The sequence below is a fragment of the Quercus lobata genome, chromosome 4 (genome assembly GCF_001633185.2).
Source record: "Quercus lobata isolate SW786 chromosome 4, ValleyOak3.0 Primary Assembly, whole genome shotgun sequence".
Classification (NCBI taxonomy): Eukaryota; Viridiplantae; Streptophyta; class Magnoliopsida; order Fagales; family Fagaceae; genus Quercus; species Quercus lobata.
In genome coordinates, this window is record NC_044907.1 from 35,056,632 (window position 1) to 35,077,314 (window position 20,683).

The 20,683-nt window shown below is 33.4% G+C and overlaps 1 protein-coding gene across 1 annotated transcript; it reads left to right on the forward strand.

Moving 5' to 3' along the window:
* Positions 1–7,681: 7,681 nt before the first annotated feature.
* On the forward strand, positions 7,682–11,138 carry LOC115985097 (disease resistance protein RLM3-like). The gene is made up of 4 exons (XM_031108066.1): positions 7,682–7,829; positions 8,215–8,310; positions 10,483–10,540; positions 10,712–11,138. The coding sequence occupies exons 1-4, from the start codon at positions 7,682–7,684 to the stop codon at positions 11,136–11,138; spliced, it is 729 nt and encodes a 242-aa protein (XP_030963926.1).
* The last annotated feature ends 9,545 nt before the right edge of the window (positions 11,139–20,683 follow it).

The window sequence follows — 20,683 nt, forward strand, 5'->3', positions numbered from 1 at the left end:
AAAAGCAATCATCATATAATATGTTCATATCATTTGGATCTTATAGATACAAAAGATCGTTAGATTTGGAATTGATTTTTTTTTTTTTTGGGTTAAATTCGTTTAAAGTATAGTATACACACACACACACACACACATATATATATATATATGTATGTATATATATATTAAATGAGCTTTTTAAAAATTGAGTTTATAAAAAAAATTATTATTAAGTATAATATCTGTGGGAGGGTTTCATAGTCTCAGCCCCCAATTAGCAGGTATTGTCCACTTTAGGTTCGATTTATTCGTGGCATTCACGGTTTTGCTCAATCCCACATTAGGGAGAGATGCCTTCCACATGTGTCTTATAAGCTTGAGCCCAAGACACATGTGTACCACTACTACACTATGAAACCCTCCCACAATATCTATTAGTATTACTAATAAGAATGACAAAAGTGTCCCACCTTACTTGGACCGACATGTATTACGCAAGTTTTCTCCTTCGGAAGAAATGATAAGTGGAAATAGTTTTTAATAACCCACACCTAACTGTATTATATTGTTTAAAATATATTATATACGGTTTAGTCGTTTCTTTAAAATATATTATATTGTTAAAGTCATCTTTAATAAGGATGACAAAATATTTCTACTATGCCTCTGCCAACCTGCTTTCGTCTCAAAGATGGAATGTGATGGAGATAAGACACCCATGATCTGATCATGTCCATTTTTTACTATTAATAATTAATGGTACTTGTATTAATAATCATATCTTGGGGAGTGGAAGTGCTAGTGATACAATGAAATTAACTTAATATTAAAAAATGCACAATTTTGGTTAGATTATTTAAAACATATAAAATTACAATATACTCTCTCCTTATGCTTTTTCCCTTTTCAATATTAAATAAATCTTTTTCCATGCACTTTATCAGCAAACTTGCGAACTAAGTTCTTATATTCTTTCTCAAAAAAAAAAAAAAAAAAAAAGTTCTTATATTGGTCCCCCTCAAAAAAAAAAAAAGAAGTTCTTATATTGGCCCCATAATAATATGTCAAACATTAAAATTCAACATCACGAACATTTATACAAGTACACAACCACATCAAATCAACGTTTTCTTGTGTTAATGCTTTGCCTTAATCAATTCCATTCAATTAATTCTAAAAAGAAAACAAAAATCCATTCAATTGAATTTGGGATTGGGATTGGAATTGGCTCAAAGCTGTTAATAAATATACACCATGAATCTATTTTTGGTACCAGTCGAACTTCCTTCTCATCATATTGGCAAGCCACAGTCGTCTCTGGTAGGGATGGCAATGGGGCGGGGCAGGGTCGAAGGATGGGGTCTTCGTCCCCGCCCCGCATGGTTTTGTCTTGCCCCATCTCTGCCCTGCCTCACATGACGGAGAATACTTTCTCACCCCATCCCCGCCCTTTGGGGCCCCGCAAAGCCCCGTCCTGTCCCGTAAAACTCTATTTTTTGTTAATTTGCCCTACAACTAGTACAATTTTTTTTATGAAACTTATTTCATTAATAAAAATATACTTGAAATTAAAAATTTATCCCATCAAATCAAATCAATTTTTAGAAAAAATTGAATAATATATCCAAGTGTTTAACAAGACAATCATAAAAATAAAATAAAAATCTTATATTATTACACATAACAAAGTAAAGACAGAGAATCACATTGAGTAGAATAAAATATGCTAATATTAATATGTTTGTTTAAATAGTAGGGTTTTAGGGTATGAAGAATTTACAATTATAACCCTTAGTAATGCGGGTCGGGGCGGGGACGGGGAGGGGTGGGGTGGGGCGGAGCGGGTCTAAAAAGTCTAAACCCATCCTCGCCCCGCCCCATGGTGTGGGGCTAAGATCTTGCCCCATCCCTGCCCCATTGCCTTTGCGGGGCAGGGAAAACCCGCACGAGGCGAAGCGGGGAGGGGCGGGTTAAGCGGGGCGGGGAAAAATTGCCATCCCTAATCTCTGGTGTATAGGAAAGTTCTTAAAACCAACAAGTAATTTATAAATTTCTATCCAAAAGAAAAGTTATAAAATCTTTTGGTCTCAAATTTAAAAAAAATTAGGACCATACCTTTCCTTTGTCCAAACTCCAACACAGGATTTAATCATTTACTTAAAATGGTAATCTTTATAGTGAGTGAACATTATTATTACAAATAACTAATCGCTAACCCATACGATGCACATGATAGTTAAATAAAATTAAGTTAAAAATGAAGGAAAAATAAATAATTTAGTTCAAAATAATGTTACCAGTGTTTTTAAAAAGTTCTATTACGTAGAACTAATTGCCAATTTCAATTGATAACAACATTCTATGAAATTTTTATCTATCTAGATTAGTACATCAATCTTGGGCATCCACATCCAATTTGAGGGCTTCCCTAGCAGGTGTGTAATTGATTCTGCTAAGTATAGAAAAGATCTTATATTCCACTTATAAGCAAATTAAAGTTCCTTTGAGCTATCGGTGATGCTTTCTCTTATTAACCAGTAACTCAATCAGTGTCATATACATTCCTTTAGACCATTTTAAACCTAGCAGATTTAAGGTGGTGTTAGTCTCATTAAGGTCTGTAATATGCCATTACTAAAATTTAATTGTATTGTATAAACTACATGTCTATAATATAACTTACAAATACCTAATTGATCTATCAACAAATATGCCTAGAATATAAATTGAATTGCACAAACAACAAATATAACTGACATATTTCTTGCAAAATTTTTTTTTTATAGCTAGCTACTAGAAGCTCTCTCAATTTCAACTGGATTGGATGTCAACATATTTCAATGGGATCTATAACAATGTTGATGGTTAGCCTATCATTTGAATTAAGCTTTTAATACAAAGTTAAATTTATTATTTACATTTTCTCTTTTTTTCTTTATTGTTTCTTTAATGTTTTATAGATTGTGTTGAGAAACTTAATTTAGCCATATTCATGATTGGAGAAATTGGAGGGAATGAAATAGATGCTGTTACAGTAAGTATTATTAGCAAAAAAAAAAATCCTTTTTATTTTCCTTGGAAAATGAATTGTTATGATTATTGATTCCTAATTCTCCATTATTGTTCCATAGGGTCATTGGTTATGGTGATACCCAAGTAGTTGTCACAGAAATCTTCCCAATAGGCTGTTTACCAATCTATCTTACAACAGTATACACTAACAATTCTTCTGCTTATGACAAAATTTGGCGAGTCTCTCTTTACGTCTAATAGAATGCATAAAAATTAGAACATGATATGAAGGAGATTTAGTAATGGATTTTGTAATTTTTCAAGGTACAAGAGTTGATGATGCAACTGTGCAAAAACTTGCTGTGTGTTGGAGGTGAATATTTAAATGACTCCAATAGATTCCAATACTCCCATAGATTCCACCAAATTATCAATAGTATTATTTACTTTGCTTTTTAGGAGTTTTATGCTAAAGTCATTGATTTTATTATGTTCAGGTTTTATTTCAAAAGTCTTGGTAGCCATAGTTCCCCCTTTTTCCAATCCTCAACTAAAAGAATTCCTAACTCATTTTATTGGTTAAACACATGATTTCTAAAGTTCTTAGTAGCTACTTGCTGGACTTTTTGGCTTTCAAATTCTGTGGTGAATGTGAGAGCATGTTTGTTTCAGGTAGGGATTTCATCTGATGTAGTAGCAGTTGCTGCAATGAAGATGGGATAGTGTCTTAGTGATAGAAAAGTCATTGTTTTGCTATTAGTCTTATTGCCTTCTTCATATTAATATAGAATCTCTATATCATGTTATTGTATTATGATAATTAGTTTAGGATATTTGCTTCAAGTTTCACTTCAAAATCCCTTTGAATATGCTTAAGATGACTCCCTTTGTGCTCCTACTGACGGTAACATAGATTTTCGGACGATATATGGGGTTCCAACAAGAAGGGCATAAGATATAGCTAGAGATTGAGTTTTGCATTTGCTAGAGACTCTGCTTTGAGTTTGCTAGCAAGAAAAAGGGAAGGGGTAGCCATGGTTCATGGGGTTTTGGATGGTTCACTAACTACATTGTTCAGTTCCAAAGCCGAAGGGGTTGATAGATTTAGCAATTTTTGGAGAAGATTAATTTGAACTAAATGTATTTGATTGATGACAGTATAGTCTTCAAGAATGTATGGAATTATTATGTTGTACATTGAGGATATTTTTATTGAATTATGAAGTAACTATTCAATTTATTTGTTTTTATTTTCTGCAAAAACAATTGTCTCACAGTATGTGGAGTTATGGTATTTTTTGTGGTGTTAAAGTGATAGAATGACTTTGCCAGTTGGTGCATTCCTTGCAATATTCTTTTTTTTTTTTAAATTAATTTTTTAAAGTTTTTGTGAGACTACTTACTACTGTAGTTTGACGTAATTCATAGATTACTACTATAAGATTTTAATTTCATGATATTTTAATTATTAATTATTGTTAGATGAAGACACTGATACTTGCTTCTAGCAAAAACAAATATACCTATTATCTCTCTTGGACCACCCTGAATTTATTTTGTATGTCTTTTCAGAAATTTGGAACATGCTTGAAATAATTAACTCTTGGAGTGAAAAGAAAGAGAAAAAAAAGAAAGAGAAAAAAATAAAAAAAACATCATTTTCTTTGATGTGCTTGAGTGCATGTGTGATGAAAAAAGACGATTTTTTTTAGGTCTATTTCAAATTTTGTTGAATGAACAAGAAATTTCAAGATACAAGATTAGATTTCATAGTTCTATTTCTTTGCAAGTTTTTTTAAAAAAAAAAAAAAATATATATATATATATATATATATATTGTATTATCTAACTATAAAATGTTTAAATTTTCACCTACAATTTGTCTTTTGTAAGAAATGAAAGTGTCCCGCACATTGTGCGGGTTATAAGCTAGTATATATAAAACCAAAGCCTCTGCTAGCACCATAATTTTCCACGTTAGCATTATTTAAAAAAAAATACAAAAATTCTAATTTTTTTTCTCTAAAACCCGATAATCATTTAAAAGAAAAAAAGAAAAAACAAAAATTCTGATTTTTGCTTTCTCTAAAACCCAATAATACATAAAACCCAATATACACAAAAAATTGCTTCTCTCTCAAACCCGATTCTTTGCCTATCTTCACTCTCAATTTTCTCTTCATAACCTAGAACCACTATCAATCCTTCTCTCCCACAACTCAACAGCTCCACCTTCTCTAGCACAACTCAACAACTGGAATCCTTCCCCCAAAATCAAAACCTAAAACTCATATTCTCCCACTGCCGCCATCGCCGCCACGGATTGCTGCCGCCACGGATTGCTGCCACCACGGGTCGCCGCCTCTGCATCTTTTGGTTTTCCTCTCTTTATTATGCAACTCATTCTCTACCTGTTATTATTTTTAATTGAAAATCAAAATCCATACCCAATGCCTAGGTACGCTTGCTTTCCTCTTTCTCTTTTCTCTGATTTTAAGTCTTTCAATTGAAATCAAACAGGGGAAAGGCAGCCTACTTAATGATGAAATGGAGGAAATATTTCTCTCTTTTTCTTTTTCTTAATTTGGAAATATGATTTAGGATTTGTGAAAGTTCAAATATGTGTATAAACACCCTTGAATGTTTAGACCCCCAATTTACAAATTAACCAATTCAAGCTTTATGTCAAACAATTAGTGTGCGGAAAATGAACATAAGCTATAATATAGAATTGGATAAACTATCTAAGACAAATTAGAATCACAACCCACAGCAGATAATAAAAGGCAAAGATAAAAGGGAAGGAAGATGCAAACACAAAGATAACACGCGATGTGTTATCGAAGAGGAAACCGAAGCCCTCAGCGTAAAACCTCTCTGCCGCCCTCCAAGCGGTAAACAATCCACTAGAAAATGTAGTTGGGATACAAGGACAGCAATAGACCCTCCAAGCCTAATCTACCCAGTGCACCTAAGCCTTCCAAGCTTCTTGCTCCAACAAGGTTGCGCCGAACTTTTTTCTTTTCTACCTTCCCGGATTCCACTACTAGACCGTAGCATCAACCAATGTAGATTGGTTCCTTCCTAACTGCTTCCCAAAAAACCAAACAGCCCTCTCACAGTGATGAATATGGTGAGAACAAGGTTTTGGTAAAATGCCTCTTAAGGATTTAACAATGGAGAGGAAGAGAGTTGAGGAATTTGAAGAGACTCTAATGTATAGATTGTAGGTGAATCAATCTTGTTTTTCTTTAGGGTTTCTCTCTCAAAATTCTCTCTGAAAGCTCTCTTTCATTTGTGGGTATAAGGGGTATTTATACTGGAGTGAGAGAGGAATGTGAAATGTCAGGATTTACAAAACAGGGGTGGCTCGCAGCTTGACCTCGCGACTTGACTGAGTCACGAGATCCAGTCGTGAGATAACCGTATGGCCAGTTGTCCTGTTTTGTCCTGTAGTGCTCCAGCTAACATGACTGTTCACCTTCTGGCACGCTTGGCACGTGTGTTGCGTCTGGCGACTTAAAGCCGCGAGCCACCCGCGAGAACAAGCCGCGAGTCTCTGTTTTTTTGAACACTCTTGAGCAATCAACACTCTATCTCACTCACTACCCTTACAACAAACCCACCTAAATACAGGGTTACTAAATGCTGAAATACAAGCAAATTTGGTACGGAATAAAGCTAATAAAATGGTTGATTAAATTCAACCTTACATTTTGGTATTGTGGTCTGATTGATTTTGATTTAGGAAGAACAGATGCTTGACATTGTTATGGTTTTTTTTCTTTGATTTTTTAAATTCCTCAGTTTAAATTATTTAACTAATTTTTTCCATCTTTGGCTCATATATTTGTTTCACGTTGACCTTTAGTTCTTTGCAGTTCAATTTTTAGTTGCTTATTTTGGATTCTCATATATTATGTTTGTTCCTTCCCCTAAGCCTAGGTACGCTTGCTTTCCTAGATACTCCTTCCAGGTACAACATTAATTGGTTTCATAGTATTGTTCGTTACATATTTACATGTCCAAAGCTGAATACAAGAAAATCTTGTGGGTTTGTATTTAAAATACAATACGATTTCAATAATTCAAAACCTAACCCAAGCTAATTCTTGCATTGTTGCAACAGAGACTAGCTTTGGAATTGATAAACCTTGTATTGGAATTTCAAAAAGTGGAGGTGTGTTTATGAAAAAATTGTTGAACTCGCAGTTGCTCACAAATTAATATAAACTGTTATTTTGTTTGGTTGAAGGGAATTAATAAATCTCATAATGAGTATTGGCCGATCTCAATCTCATGATTTAAGTCTAGGTGAGATCTTCATTTCCTTGATTAACGTTTACTTCTCACACAAGTCCAAAGTATACCAGTTGTCATGGATAAACTTTCTAAGTGCTTTTCGTCCGTCATGGGTCAATCTAACTTCAGTAAAGATTATCATAATAGTGTTATGGTGAGACTATATGGGAAGGGTTGAGTTGTTTGTGATATTAATTTGTAATATAATGTTGTAGCACTATTGCAAGATGGATTGAGTCACATCACAAATGGTTTCAGAAATTTATCCAAAAAATTGAATGATGCTGTCCAATGGTGTGCACAATGCTATACAATATGTACAATGTTGTACACAGTCTATCCCAAGTGTGACTAGATCACTCGGTTCTTTCATTAAGATATACTTATGGTTTTTCCAGGGGTGCATGACCCTCAAGATGCTGTTAATGGAAGTTACTATGTAACAGCAGATAAAGTTGATTGTGATGGCACAAGGCCACAAGCTGAAGATGTCTACTTGGCGAAGAATAAAAGGTTGAAGGAAAGGGACAGACGTAAACATTAGGATGTCATTGTGATAAATTGATAACGTTTTGAAAAATTAGAATTTCCTAAGCTGATTTCATACCATGGTCATTTTTTAACTTTTGCCATACTATACCATATTTGGAATTGATGTTGCTATTGTGGGAATTTCTGTCATATGCAGTGAAGAAACGTATATTTAAAGAAAAATAAATAAAAAGAATTTGTGAGTTTGTTTAACAGGTTGTGAAATTAAGGACGATTATAAAAAACCTCTTCAAGTCATTTGTCAATTTGAAATGTACTTGATAATGAAAGATTGGCATAACATTGTGGCTTAGAAAATATGCTTTCTGAAACTATTTTTGCTATGTCGACATTTGACATTAACAAATCTATGGTTGGCTCTTTCAGGGGGCAAATCTCTCCATGGCCTGAGTTCTAAGAGAAAGCAGATGTTGGAAGATGTAAGCCTACTCAAGAAGTTAAAGATAAATGAAACTGAGTTAGGTACATTGACTTGACATGTGACTTAAAATTCATCTGTATATATTAGCTTTATATCGTTTGTTACTCTTGCTTAAAGTCATCAACTATATGTAATATTTCTCCTTTCCTCCAAAGACATGGAAGCCAGGTGGTCCCTATTGGATTTGGGTTGGATATTTCTGCTTAGATGAAAGAATTATCTCTCCCTTGAATCTCAATGGCTACCTGCATGATGTCACCTTTGCTTAATTTGGCTCATGTTGGAATTTCTTTCTATCTTATTCTTTTGTTATGTTTAGAATTGATTTTCTTTTGAGCATTTGGGTTAATCTCCATATTTATATTGATATTGTTTTCGTGGGTTTGGTTTTGATTTAGGAAGAACATATGCTTGACATTGATTTGTAAAAAAAGCAAAAGTTTGTGGTTAGCCCATGATTGGAGACTTGATGGGATCTGGAATATGAATGATTAATTTTTGGGTTTGTGGTTTAGTTGTTGCTTTAGTTAAATTTATATCCCACAAAATTTTCCTGCCAAAATTAAATGCAAATTGGATTTTGGGTTTTGGGTTTTTATGTGGTCTTTTAATATTGTGAGTGATTCCAGGCATATACAACCTACACAAAAGATCAACCTCAGGCAGCTTGTTGAGGTAAAAACAAAAACCTATGTTGTTGGGGGCATAACCACATAAATAAATTGTTGTATTTGTTATGCTTGTTTTCATATTTAGTGTCACAATTCTGTTTTTCTTTTTTTCTTTTTCTTTTTTTTTTTCCTTTTTTTGAGAAAGAAGCTGAATAATATTATTAAAAAGATCGGCTAAATTAGCCTGAAATATAGAAAAAAGTTGTGGTGGAACATTTTCCATCCACACTAAAAGTTTGGAATATTAAAAGCGTGTCTAGCCAAACTATGAGCAACCAAGTTCTATTTTGCTATATTGGTAGTTCTAGCAATAATAAGTTGTGCAATGTGATATTGGCATCACTATTTTTTACCTTCTTTTTTTTGGTTCCCTTGCAACTTCTTGAAACATACAAATATATATATGCATTATTTGATCACACATCCCTACATTGTGCAATGCTTGAATGAATTTTTTAGAAGTTTTCTACTTTTATTTGTTATTGTCCAGAATTTGTGACTTTTTAAAAATAAATGGCAAATATAGTAGGCAAGATCACCATTGAGCAATTGTAGGTAATGAGAGTTTTAGTAGGGATGGCATTAATAGAACAAGATCCTTGGTCCCTTTGTAAGTGTTTGTTTCCTATTAATTTGTTTCTTCTCTTTGATTTGTATATTTTTGGGATATGCTTTTGGTGTTATTGAAATTGTTTTGGATATTAGGAATTGAAATTGTCTTGGATCTTGATAAAAGCTTAGGAGTTGGGATTGTTAAATTAGCTTCACCATCCCATTTCAGTTTTCAATTTACTCCTCTACCATATTTTTAGAAATCTATGCATTTAGGACATAAATAAGAAAACTATAAAGTTAGTACTATTATTCAAATTATTATTCAAAATGAAAATGGCATTGACCTTTTTCAAAAGCCAAGAATTTTGTAGGTTTAATCAATATTGTTAGAGATAATCGTGGTTCTCCTATATAGCCCATAGTGAATTAATTCCTTGCCAAGACTCATTGTGGATGGCTACTATGGCTCTGTTGAGAGCATCACATTTGCTAGCATTAATTCACTTGCAGGAACCATGCTTTAAGGAGATTTTAGATGTAGAGAAAAGAGAAGAGCCTAAGAAAGGGAAGAAATACATTTTTGAAAAGCATTGGATAAAGCTTGAAGATGTAAGCACAATTGTATATTTATTCTATTTACTGGTTCTTTTGTAATACTTATTAAACCAAATGTATGAGCACATTATGATTATTGTAATTTATTACTTCATAATATTTGTATTTATCTCTTTTTTAATATTACTTCATAATATTACATGTTTCATCTTATATTAGAGCCAATTTAGCTTTCAATAATTGAAATTTGAGAAATGTTTAAACCTTAACATGTTAACATTTGATTTAAAACAATCCTGTGCATCGCACGGGTAAGCAACTAGTACTGTTGTAATGTGACAAGCCAAGTTTGTTGGCATATTAGGGAATAATTTATAAGAAAAAAAAAATTAGGGAATAGTTTTAAATATTACATAATTTGTATTGTTTTAGGTTTAGAAAAACTAATTGGATGCATCACTGAAATGAAATATCCAAACCAAATTGTTCTGTTTTTCTCTTAATTTTGTTTTTCTATTTTAATTGATTTTTTTTTTAATCTCTATTGTGGCTCAAGATCTGCCAGTATATTTCCAATGGCTTCCATGAGCACTAAAAATGCCTTATCTTCATCATCATTTTCTTTTTCAACACCATAATGGAAATATGATGTCCTTCTTAGTTTTAGAGACGAGGACATCTTCAATAGTTCTACAAACCCTCTGTATGATGCTTTGAAAAGAAGGGGCATTGTCACCTTTAGAGACAAGGAAAAACTTGAGATTGGAAAATCTATTTCATCAAATCTCATAAAAGTAATAGAAGAATCAAGATTTGCAATTGTCATTCTCTCAAAATACTATGCATCTTCTACACGGTGCTTTGATGAACTTACAAAAATCATTGGATACATGAAAGATATAGGAACAACAGTTCTGCAAATTTTTCATGATGTTGATCCATCTAATGTATGGAAACAATTGAGACCTTTTGCTCTAGCTTTTTGCAAAACACGAAGAATGTTTCAAGGACTGCATAGAGAAGGTGCAAACATGGAGAATTTCCATGAGAGAGGTTGCCAGTCTCAAAGGGTGGCATTTACAGGATAGGTAATCCAATTTTACATAATTCTTTCTTTTAAATATTCAAATAACACTCCTCTCAGATCAAAATAATAATAATAATAACACTCCTCTCATATATAGCCTTGTTTTGAAACTTAATCCGCATAAGTGTTTGAAGTTCGTTTAATTGTCTTGAGCCATTTTATTTTCAATCAACATAGTAGGACACTAGGTTTCTACTTTTTTTTTTTTTTGGTCCTATTTAATGCCTACCATGACCTCTCCCAGACCTTGCAAAAGTGAGAGTTTTGTACACTAGATAGGACCTGAATTTAATGTTAGTGTAAACTCACCACATCTTATGCTCTCTTAATTGCAGCCCTAAGCCAAAAATTATCCAAGACACTGTGAGAGAATTATGGTATAAATTGAGTCATGCATTCTCAGGTGAAGACGTGGGAAGAATAACTTCAGAGGCTTTATGTTCAAATGATGTTTTTCTCAATTTTATAGGTGAGGACACCCATAATAGCTTCATTGGCCAACTACATGCGGCCTTGAAAAAGAAGGGCGTCATAACCTTTAGAGATGATGAAAATCTTGAGAGAGGAAAATATATATTAGTAGAGCTCTTTAAAGCAATAGAAAAATCGAGGTTTGCAATGGTCATCCTCTCAAAAAACTTTGCAACTTCTACTTGGTGTTTGGAAGATCTTGCAAAGATCATTGAATGTATGAAAGAGAAAGGAATAACTATTTTGCCAACTTTTTATGATGTGGATCCATCTAATGTACGGAAACAGGCTGGAACCTTTGCTCAAACCTTTACTAAACATGAAGAACAATTTAAGGAGAACATAGAGAAGGTGCAAACGTGGAGAGATGCATGAAGAGAATTGACTAATCTATTTGGGTGGTATGTACAAGATAGGTAATCGGTAATCCAATCTGCAATATTTCTTTGATTTAAACATTCAAAAAATATATTTCTTATCTTTGATCTTGTTTTGAACCTTAATCAAAACTACATAAACGTACATAGTTCTTTCAATTTTGTCTTGAGCCAATTAATTTACAATTCTCTATTTTATTCAATAGAATAGAACACTGAATTTCTACTTTTTTTTTGGACCTATTTATTGGCAGTTTAAACTAATAGCATGTTATTGTCTCTTCATTGTAGGCTTGAGTCATACATTGTCCAAAACATTGTGGAAGAGTTAGAAATTCATTCTTAGAAGATACCAAAGACTTCGTAGGAATAATTTCTCAATGGGAGAGACTCATGTCATCTTTGGCTATAGGGTCAAACAATGTTCGCATCATAGGGGTTTGGGGGACGGGAGGGATGGATAAAACAACTCTAGCCATAATTGTTTTCCATATGGTGTCTAATAAATTTGAAGCTTGTTGTTTTCTTGATAATGTTGGGGAAGTTTCTAAAAAAGATGGTCTAGTTCCACTAAAACAACAACTTATTACTCAAATTTTGGATAGAAGTATGAGTATGCGAGATGTTGATATAGGAGTTCTCATGCTCAAGAATAAGTTATGGCATAAAAAAATTATTCTTCTTCTTGATGATGTAAGTGAATTACACCAACTAAAAAAATTGGTTGGGGAGCATGATTGGTTTGGTCGAAGGAGTAGAGTTATCATAGCAACAAGAGATATGCATTTGCTAAAGACACATGAAGTAGATGCAATATATGAGGTTGAACGATTGAATTATGATGAAGCTTTACATCTTTTTAATTTGAAAGCTTTTGGAAAAGAGAATCCTATCGAAGATTATCTACAACTATCCCAAGCTTTTGTACATTATACTAATGGCCTTCCTTTAGCCATTGAAGTTTTGGGTTCCTTTTTGTTTAATAAAAATAGATATGAATGGATAAGTGAATTACATAGGCTCAAAAAATTTCCTAAAAGAAACATCCTTAATATACTTCAAAAAGCTTTGATGGACTACAAGCAATAGAGAAGGAAATTTTCCTAAATATTGGGTGTTTCTTAAATCACAAGAATCAAGAAAGCATCATGAACATACTAAATTATCTTCCTCTTTACCCTAAAATTGGATTAAGGGTTCTTATTGATAAATCTCTCATAAAATTGCATTACCAACAATTATGGATGTGTAATTCAATACAAGAAATGGCTAGGGACAGAGTTTGTCAGGAGTCCCTTATAGCTGGGAAGCGAACTAGATTATGGTTGTATAAAGGCATTAACGATATGCTGACACGAGATACAGTATGATGTTATACTTAAATAACATGAGAAAATACTTTATTATATTTGTTTCTTTAAGAAAAGAATTTTAAATTATAATAGTTCTATGCTTTTCTACTTACACTAATCCCTTTTTCCTAATTGTTTAGGGAATAGAGGCGGTTTGAAGCATAGTATTAGAATTGTTTGACCCCAAATTGGCATATTGGAATCCTAGGTCCTTTTCAAGGATGAATTATCTACACGTGCTCCAAATTCATGGTGTTAATCTAATGCATGATCCCAAACATATTCCTAATAGCATAAGATTTTTTGATTGGAGTTGGTACTAGGCACCCTTCAAAATCTTTGCCATCAAATTTCCAATCAAATGAGCTTCTTGAATTGCAGCTACATTGAATGACTTTGGGAAGGAACGAAGGTAAGCTAGGAACCCTTACACAATTTATTTATTTATTTATTTTTTTTAAGTTTCATTAAACTAAGACTTTGTAAAAGCTAATTGTTTTAAGTTTTTTTTTTTTTTTCCTCTCACTTTTGCAGTCTTTTGGAAGGTTGAAATTCATTGAATTAAAAAATTCTCTAGAACTTATTGAAACCCCAGATTTTAGTGAAGTCCCAGTTCTTGAGAAATTGGATCTTGAAGGTTGTATAAACTTATGTAAGATTATCAGTTTTCTTAAAAGGCTTACTCGTGTTAATCTAAAAGGTTGCAAAAATCTCAGAAATCTTCCAAAAAAGTTTGCAATAGAGTCTCTTGAGATTATTATTTTTTCTAGTTGCTCAAAGGTTAAAAAAAAAAAATTCCTGAGTTTGGGGAAAACATGAAATGTGTATCAAAGCTTTACTTGGATAGTACTGGTATTACAAACTTACCTACATCAATTTGGAATTTAACAAGTCGTGCTTCATTGAGTGTAAGAGATTGCAAAAATCTAATGTCTCTTCCTAGCACTTATTTTAATATGAACTCACTTGAAAATCTCGAACTTTCTGGATGCACAAAGCTTAGCAAACTATTAGAGAACTTGGTGACAACTAAAGGTGTAGAGAAGTTTGATGTGATTGGAACATCTACAAGACTTATATGTTCTTCAATTCCCTCTAGCTTGGTATTGACTTCTCTATCGGGATTGTGTTCTTTGACCTATTTGGATATAAGTTATTGCAATCTCAATGCAATCCCTAATGGTATTAGTTGCTTATTCTCTTTAAAACATTTAGATCTAAGTGGAAATAATTTTGGTTGCCTTCCGGAAAGCATTGCTCAACTATCCTTTTTGATATATTTACGAGTGGAGAATTGCACAACTCTTCATTCGTTGCCAATGCTTCCATTAAATATTGGTTACATTAATGGATATGGTTGTACCTCTTTGGAAACTATTCGAGATATATTGCAACCAAATTCTTCAATTGAGGGAAGACTATCTTTCTGATTGCAGTAAACTGGTTGACAAGCAAGACTTCATTGACATGTTTTTGCAGTGATAAGAAAGCACCTTGTGTTCGTTCCTAACGGAACTTCCTCAAAATTAAGGTCCCTAATGTGGATGGCAGTCCCGTCAAGGACCTACACCTTCAGGTCTCTTTCTCTCACTCTCTCTTTGTCTTCTTTGGCTTGTTAAGGTCTAACAGTCATGCCTTAAGGTCTTCTCAATATCTTGTCTTATATGCTTAGTGTATATGACATTGTTATTCCCAGAATTGAAATTCCAGAGTGGTTTAGCCATCAAAGTATAGGAGCTGAAGTGAATATAAAAGAATCTTATTCTCAATTGTGTAATGAGTGGATGGGGATTGCCGTTTGTGCTGTATTTTGTTCTCATCACAATCACGATTCACTTTTCTGTTGGTTGACAGCCAATGGAAAGCGCATGTCTTCTGCTCCAGCCATTGGCAATATTGTTGTTTTATCGGATCATATTTGGCTACTTTATTTGCTTCCTCAATTCTACCCTGAGAGAGAGAGAGAGAAAATCATTGTGGGAATGATATGAATGGATCCAATCGGATCAGCATTTATTTTGGAATTGGCCCAAACTTGGAGGTGAAGAAATGCGGGTTACGTATGGTATACAAGAAAGACATTGAAGATCTCAACCAAGCTATGGCTCAGAGTAGAAACAACAACATCATTCCTCATAAGGGCTTGGATGTTCTCCCTCAAAATTTCGACAATTAAGTGGTGGAAGCAGAAGGTAACAAAGCCAAGGAAACTCGTCATGATTATGATGGAGTTGGACCCACTAGAGAAGGAAGCTCTAATGACCTACAACACCCACAAAGGATTGAAACACTCAAAGTTTATGGCCCATGGTGACTTTGATTGTGAGGAGTACTTGGAATGCAGTGAGGAGCTCAATGATTGGTAGGAATCTAGTGAAAGTGACTTGGAAGAGTGAAGGAATGTGAAGGGTTCAAAAATTCTCTAAATCAATTATCCAAACTAATTCCTAAATTTCTTTTGATTACCTGTATGTCATTGTCTTTTTTCCTAATCCTAGTTTTGTCCATTGCTGCATTATTATTTTTGCTTTCTTTTGGCATATACTTTTCTGAATTGTATGTATTTCTAGCTACAAATTAGCTTCGTTATTGGCACTTATTCCAAGAACCGCATCATTGAAGATTGTTGAACTTCTCTCTTTTTTCTTTTCTTCTTTTTAATCAACTTTTTTTTTTCCTCATGATTAACCTTAACTCACTTTTTTTCCTTCATAATTAAAGTTTTGTTGGTAGCAGCATTTTTTTATATATTTTTTTAGACACATTTACTTAATTAGTTATAACTTCAAAATATAATTTTGCTAGCTGTGCTTTAGCTTCATTATTGGCACTTATTCCAACTCATTCATGTGAGTGGAAGAACAAAGATGAATTTAGAAAAAGAAAACCCAGCACTTGACCCCGTGTCTTTTTGATGCAGGCTTCTCAAGCTGAGATGTATGTAGCATTGTTCAATTGGAGTTGGGTACTGCAGTTTGAAGCTGAATTGCTAACAGATAATGTAATGGATGAAGTTAATTTGGCAAACGTGGTCAATAATATCCATCAAAGAAGACTGAAGTATGTGAATTTTCCTTCAAGACCTTGAGGATTTTATTTGATGAAACAAATGTAGGAGTTCAAGACCTTATTAGGAAACATTACTATTTTGAACCATATACAATATAGAGTGGAAAAAAAGGCTGAAACTTAATAGGTACTCATTAAATGGTACCTCCCCGTTGATCAAATAATGTGGTTTATTCTTGCGTTCTTCTGCTGAAGTTATGGTGATTCTAGCATTTTGGGCTTGAGCCACAACCGCAATCAGGAGGATCACAACAGAGAGAAGCAATGATGATCTAAATTTTTCCTTCATCTGCTCCTTGTTTCCTTCTATGGGATTGTTTCTCTTAGGAGGTTGAAATAGCTCGTTCACTATAGACAGAAATTTCTCAATGAGCTCTATATCCTTTGCTCTTGTTGTCATGCCCCAAACCCCAAAGGGTCTAAAGCATGAGAAAGACGTCTCAAGTACCTGTAATTTTTTTTTTTTTTTGACAATTCACTCAACATAAATCCTAACAAGTGCCAACATCAAGAATCATTATGATAATCTCATAGTATATATTCTCAAAGTAAGTCAGAGCTCTAAGCATTAATTACAGAGACCATCGGCCACAAAAGAATAGAGGTCTGAATAAAACAATTACATAACAACAGCTTGTCCCATCAATGGAAATACAGTCATAACCACTATAATATACAAAAGAATGAGTCAAGCCTAGTCTAAGATATACACCATCTAATATATCCATTACAAAAATTCAGCCTCCATCAGTAGTTAGTCTAACTACTATTAGCCACCAAAAAGTTATCTCAAAAGATTGTTGCCTACTCTGAAAAGTTTATAAAAATAATGGAATGAGACAGAGCCCAGTAAATAGCACATTAATGGGGGTGAGGGAAATGCAAGTTTCATCTTCAATAATATTAATATGACAAGAATGATTACATAATGAAGCACAAAGTTTCTCAAAGCAAATACCTTGAAACTATATGCTATAATCTATGAGTATCAACAATATAATTCCTAAAACCATAATATCTAACATAAGATAAATTATCACAAATCTACCACACTACCACATAAACTGGTCAGGGGATCCACCCATTCACAGCTGGCATGATATTGTCCTCTCTGGTATGTAGACTCTTGACCCCATAAACAGCAGCCTTACCCATACCCTCAAGGTTTTTCTCTCCCCCCCATAAGCAGCAGAGAGAGCGTGTCAAATAGGACCTCTCTTGCATGTGGTCTCTTGGCCCCATGGACAGTAGCCTCACCCACACACAATCAAGGAACCTCTTCCCCCCATGGACAGCAGGGAAGAACGCGTCATTCAAAGTGAAAGGGCACTGACCTAAATTTGATTCCATTGTCACAAAGACTACGGAAACCAAATCAGGTGATCACCGGGAAATCACACATGGCATAGGGCTAAAATCACATAAACTCACAGGTTACCTTACTTTGAAACACATAGTTCATATACAGTGGCGGAGCCAGGATTTTAGTTTAGGGGGGACAAGATCAAAAGATAATAATAAAAAAAATAACTTAAAATTATTAATTGATGGTAGAGATTCAAATTTTGAAACTATGAAAATGGAAGAGGCGAAGGATAAAAAAGTAATGGACATTTTAATGCTTTAGTACCATACAAGACATTATTATTAGATAAGTGAAAAAAGAAAAAGATAAAAAGAGTTATAATTGGTCAAAATTGTAAACAGCTTTAACAAGTTTTTTTTGGTGTCATTTATTTTGTGTCAGATTGTTTAAAGTGTGAGGAATTGTTTTAGTAACATTACAAATTAATCTCACAATATTTTTACAATAAATTAAGATGTTAGTACATCATTGGTCAAAATAAAATAAAATAAATTATTTTGAAATTCATTTCAACTAAAAATAAGAGTATTGTGAAAATATTGTGAGATTTTATTGTGTCTCTAGATTTTCTCAATTGGAAGATTTGTTATTTTATTATTTATTTCATATCATGTACTATTGGTTTAGGGAAACTGTTTCTTTGTTTTTCTATTCTGTCAGGAGCTAAATCAACTTTACATAAGCATGTATAATGGACATTTTAGGTGGAGTCAGGGGGGGCAGGTGCCCCCTCTCGCCCCTCTTTGGCTCCGCCCCTGTTCATATATATCCAAGTAGTTTCAGAAAAACCTTAACTAATCTAACTTCTACAAAGTTTGTAAGGTTTTCAAACTTCATTCTTATCAAAAGATTTTCTAACAATTTCTCAAATAATACAAGACAAGATAAGCATCTTTAAATTTTTCAATACACCACAAAATCAATGATTTTCTTATCAAAAATTAAATAAAAGATGCTCATTTTCCCATATCAACAAATCATGTATTTCCCCAAATGCAATACCAAATATGATGCATTTTTCATATATAGTAAGGGTCACAACACAATACTTTTAAGAAAGCATATATCCATATATATCATTTTCCAAAATGTGTTTGACTCAAAAACAACATTTATAAGATATGGTTACTTTTCAAAAATACCCATTAAAAAGCTACTTACCTCGCAACCGCAAAATCCTAATTCTCCAAGCTCCAAGGGGAGATTAGCTAGAACCTAAACAATGTCAAGCAAATCTATCACAATGAGCACAAAGCTTGAAATTGTATCTAACTACAAATTAGGAATTGCCAAGTAAGAACTCAATTAGGCAAGCCTAGTATTCAACCTCACATGTAATGTATTCTACATCCAAAATTTCTCATAACACTTTAATTGCAAGGCATAGACTCCCATTTATACTCATAAATCTTTCAAGATGTCATATCTAATATCAAAACCTCCACACTTTACAACAGCTTCCCACAAGATTTTTATAACATCATCAAGTGACCCATGACACCAAAATCATAATTTTCTCCAAGACAAACAATTTAAATCTTTAACTAGCTCTAAATAATCAATAAAAATTATATTCATCATCTATCACATATTGTAACTCAAAACCTCTAAAATTTTCACCACAACAAGCCTTAGATAGCCATCATTGTAAAAATCATGAACTCACTCATCAAATACATCCACCAAGACCAAAACCCATACATATAAACACATGAATATCATTTCCAAAGCTCTTAAATCACATGAATAACATTATTAAAGCTTGGGTAAAATAACCTCAAACAAGAACATAATACTCATCAAAAAAAATTTGAACTTTTACCTCAAATAAAATGATGAAGATGCATTGGAGTTCCTAAGTATTTTTTTCCGGTGATCTTGCCAGAAAAATGATGGTGAGATGGTGTGTTTTGGAGTGGAGGCTGGCGGGTGAGTGTGTGTGTGTTTCAGTAAAATGAAAAGAGAAAACAATGAAAGAAAGAAAGGAGAGAGCCGGCCAAAAGAGAGAAGAGATGTGGGTGAAATTGAGTGGATGAGAATGATGGGTAGTGGGGTTAGGCGGGGGCACACCTGGTCCACCAAATTCTGACTTAAATTTTTTTTTAAAAAAAAAAAAAAAAAAAACTCACGAGATGTTACACTTGTGGCATCCAAAATCCACATCAATATGCATGAATTAATAGATTCATTAAATTAATAGATGCAATGTAAGTACTAAGTTTGTTGATTTGGTTGAAGTAAAATTAATGGATTCATGCGGCTTACCATACTTTATCTTAATCTTTTTAGTTTGATTGTATCCATTTTTGTCACAACTCTTATGGATCCCCGTATTCCTGCTTGATTTTTTATAATTAGGTCGGATTTACTAATCAAAAAAAAAAAAGGTTGGATTTAGGTTGACGGTTTGTGGTTATATGTCTGCAGAAGCTTATTTTTCAGTAAAAAATTCTGGATTCTGGTTGTGTGTGTGTGTGTGTATAGGTGTATATGTAAGTACTATTTTTGTTGATTTGGTTGGGGTAAAAACTAATAGATTCATGTGGCTTACTATTCTTTATCCTAATCTTTTAGTTTGATTGCATCCATTCTTTGTCACAACCCTATGAATACGTTATTAGGCTTTTAGTCTATTGAGTAGGCTGTTCCACATAAAGCACAGCCGTTGCCTGCTTCATAGTTCATAATTAGGTTGGATTCAGCTTGATGGTTTAAGATTATATCTACAGAAGCCTATTGTTCAATAAAAAATTTCTGGTTTCTGGTTGTGTATATATTGCTATCTCTCTGTCCGTCCCCATTCTATATATCAATGTCATTGTATTTTTTTTTTTTTTGGGGGGGGGGGGGGTGTGGAATACAGGTATGAACAGTCTGAATTTATAGAGAGGGAATTAGAGTAGATGACAGA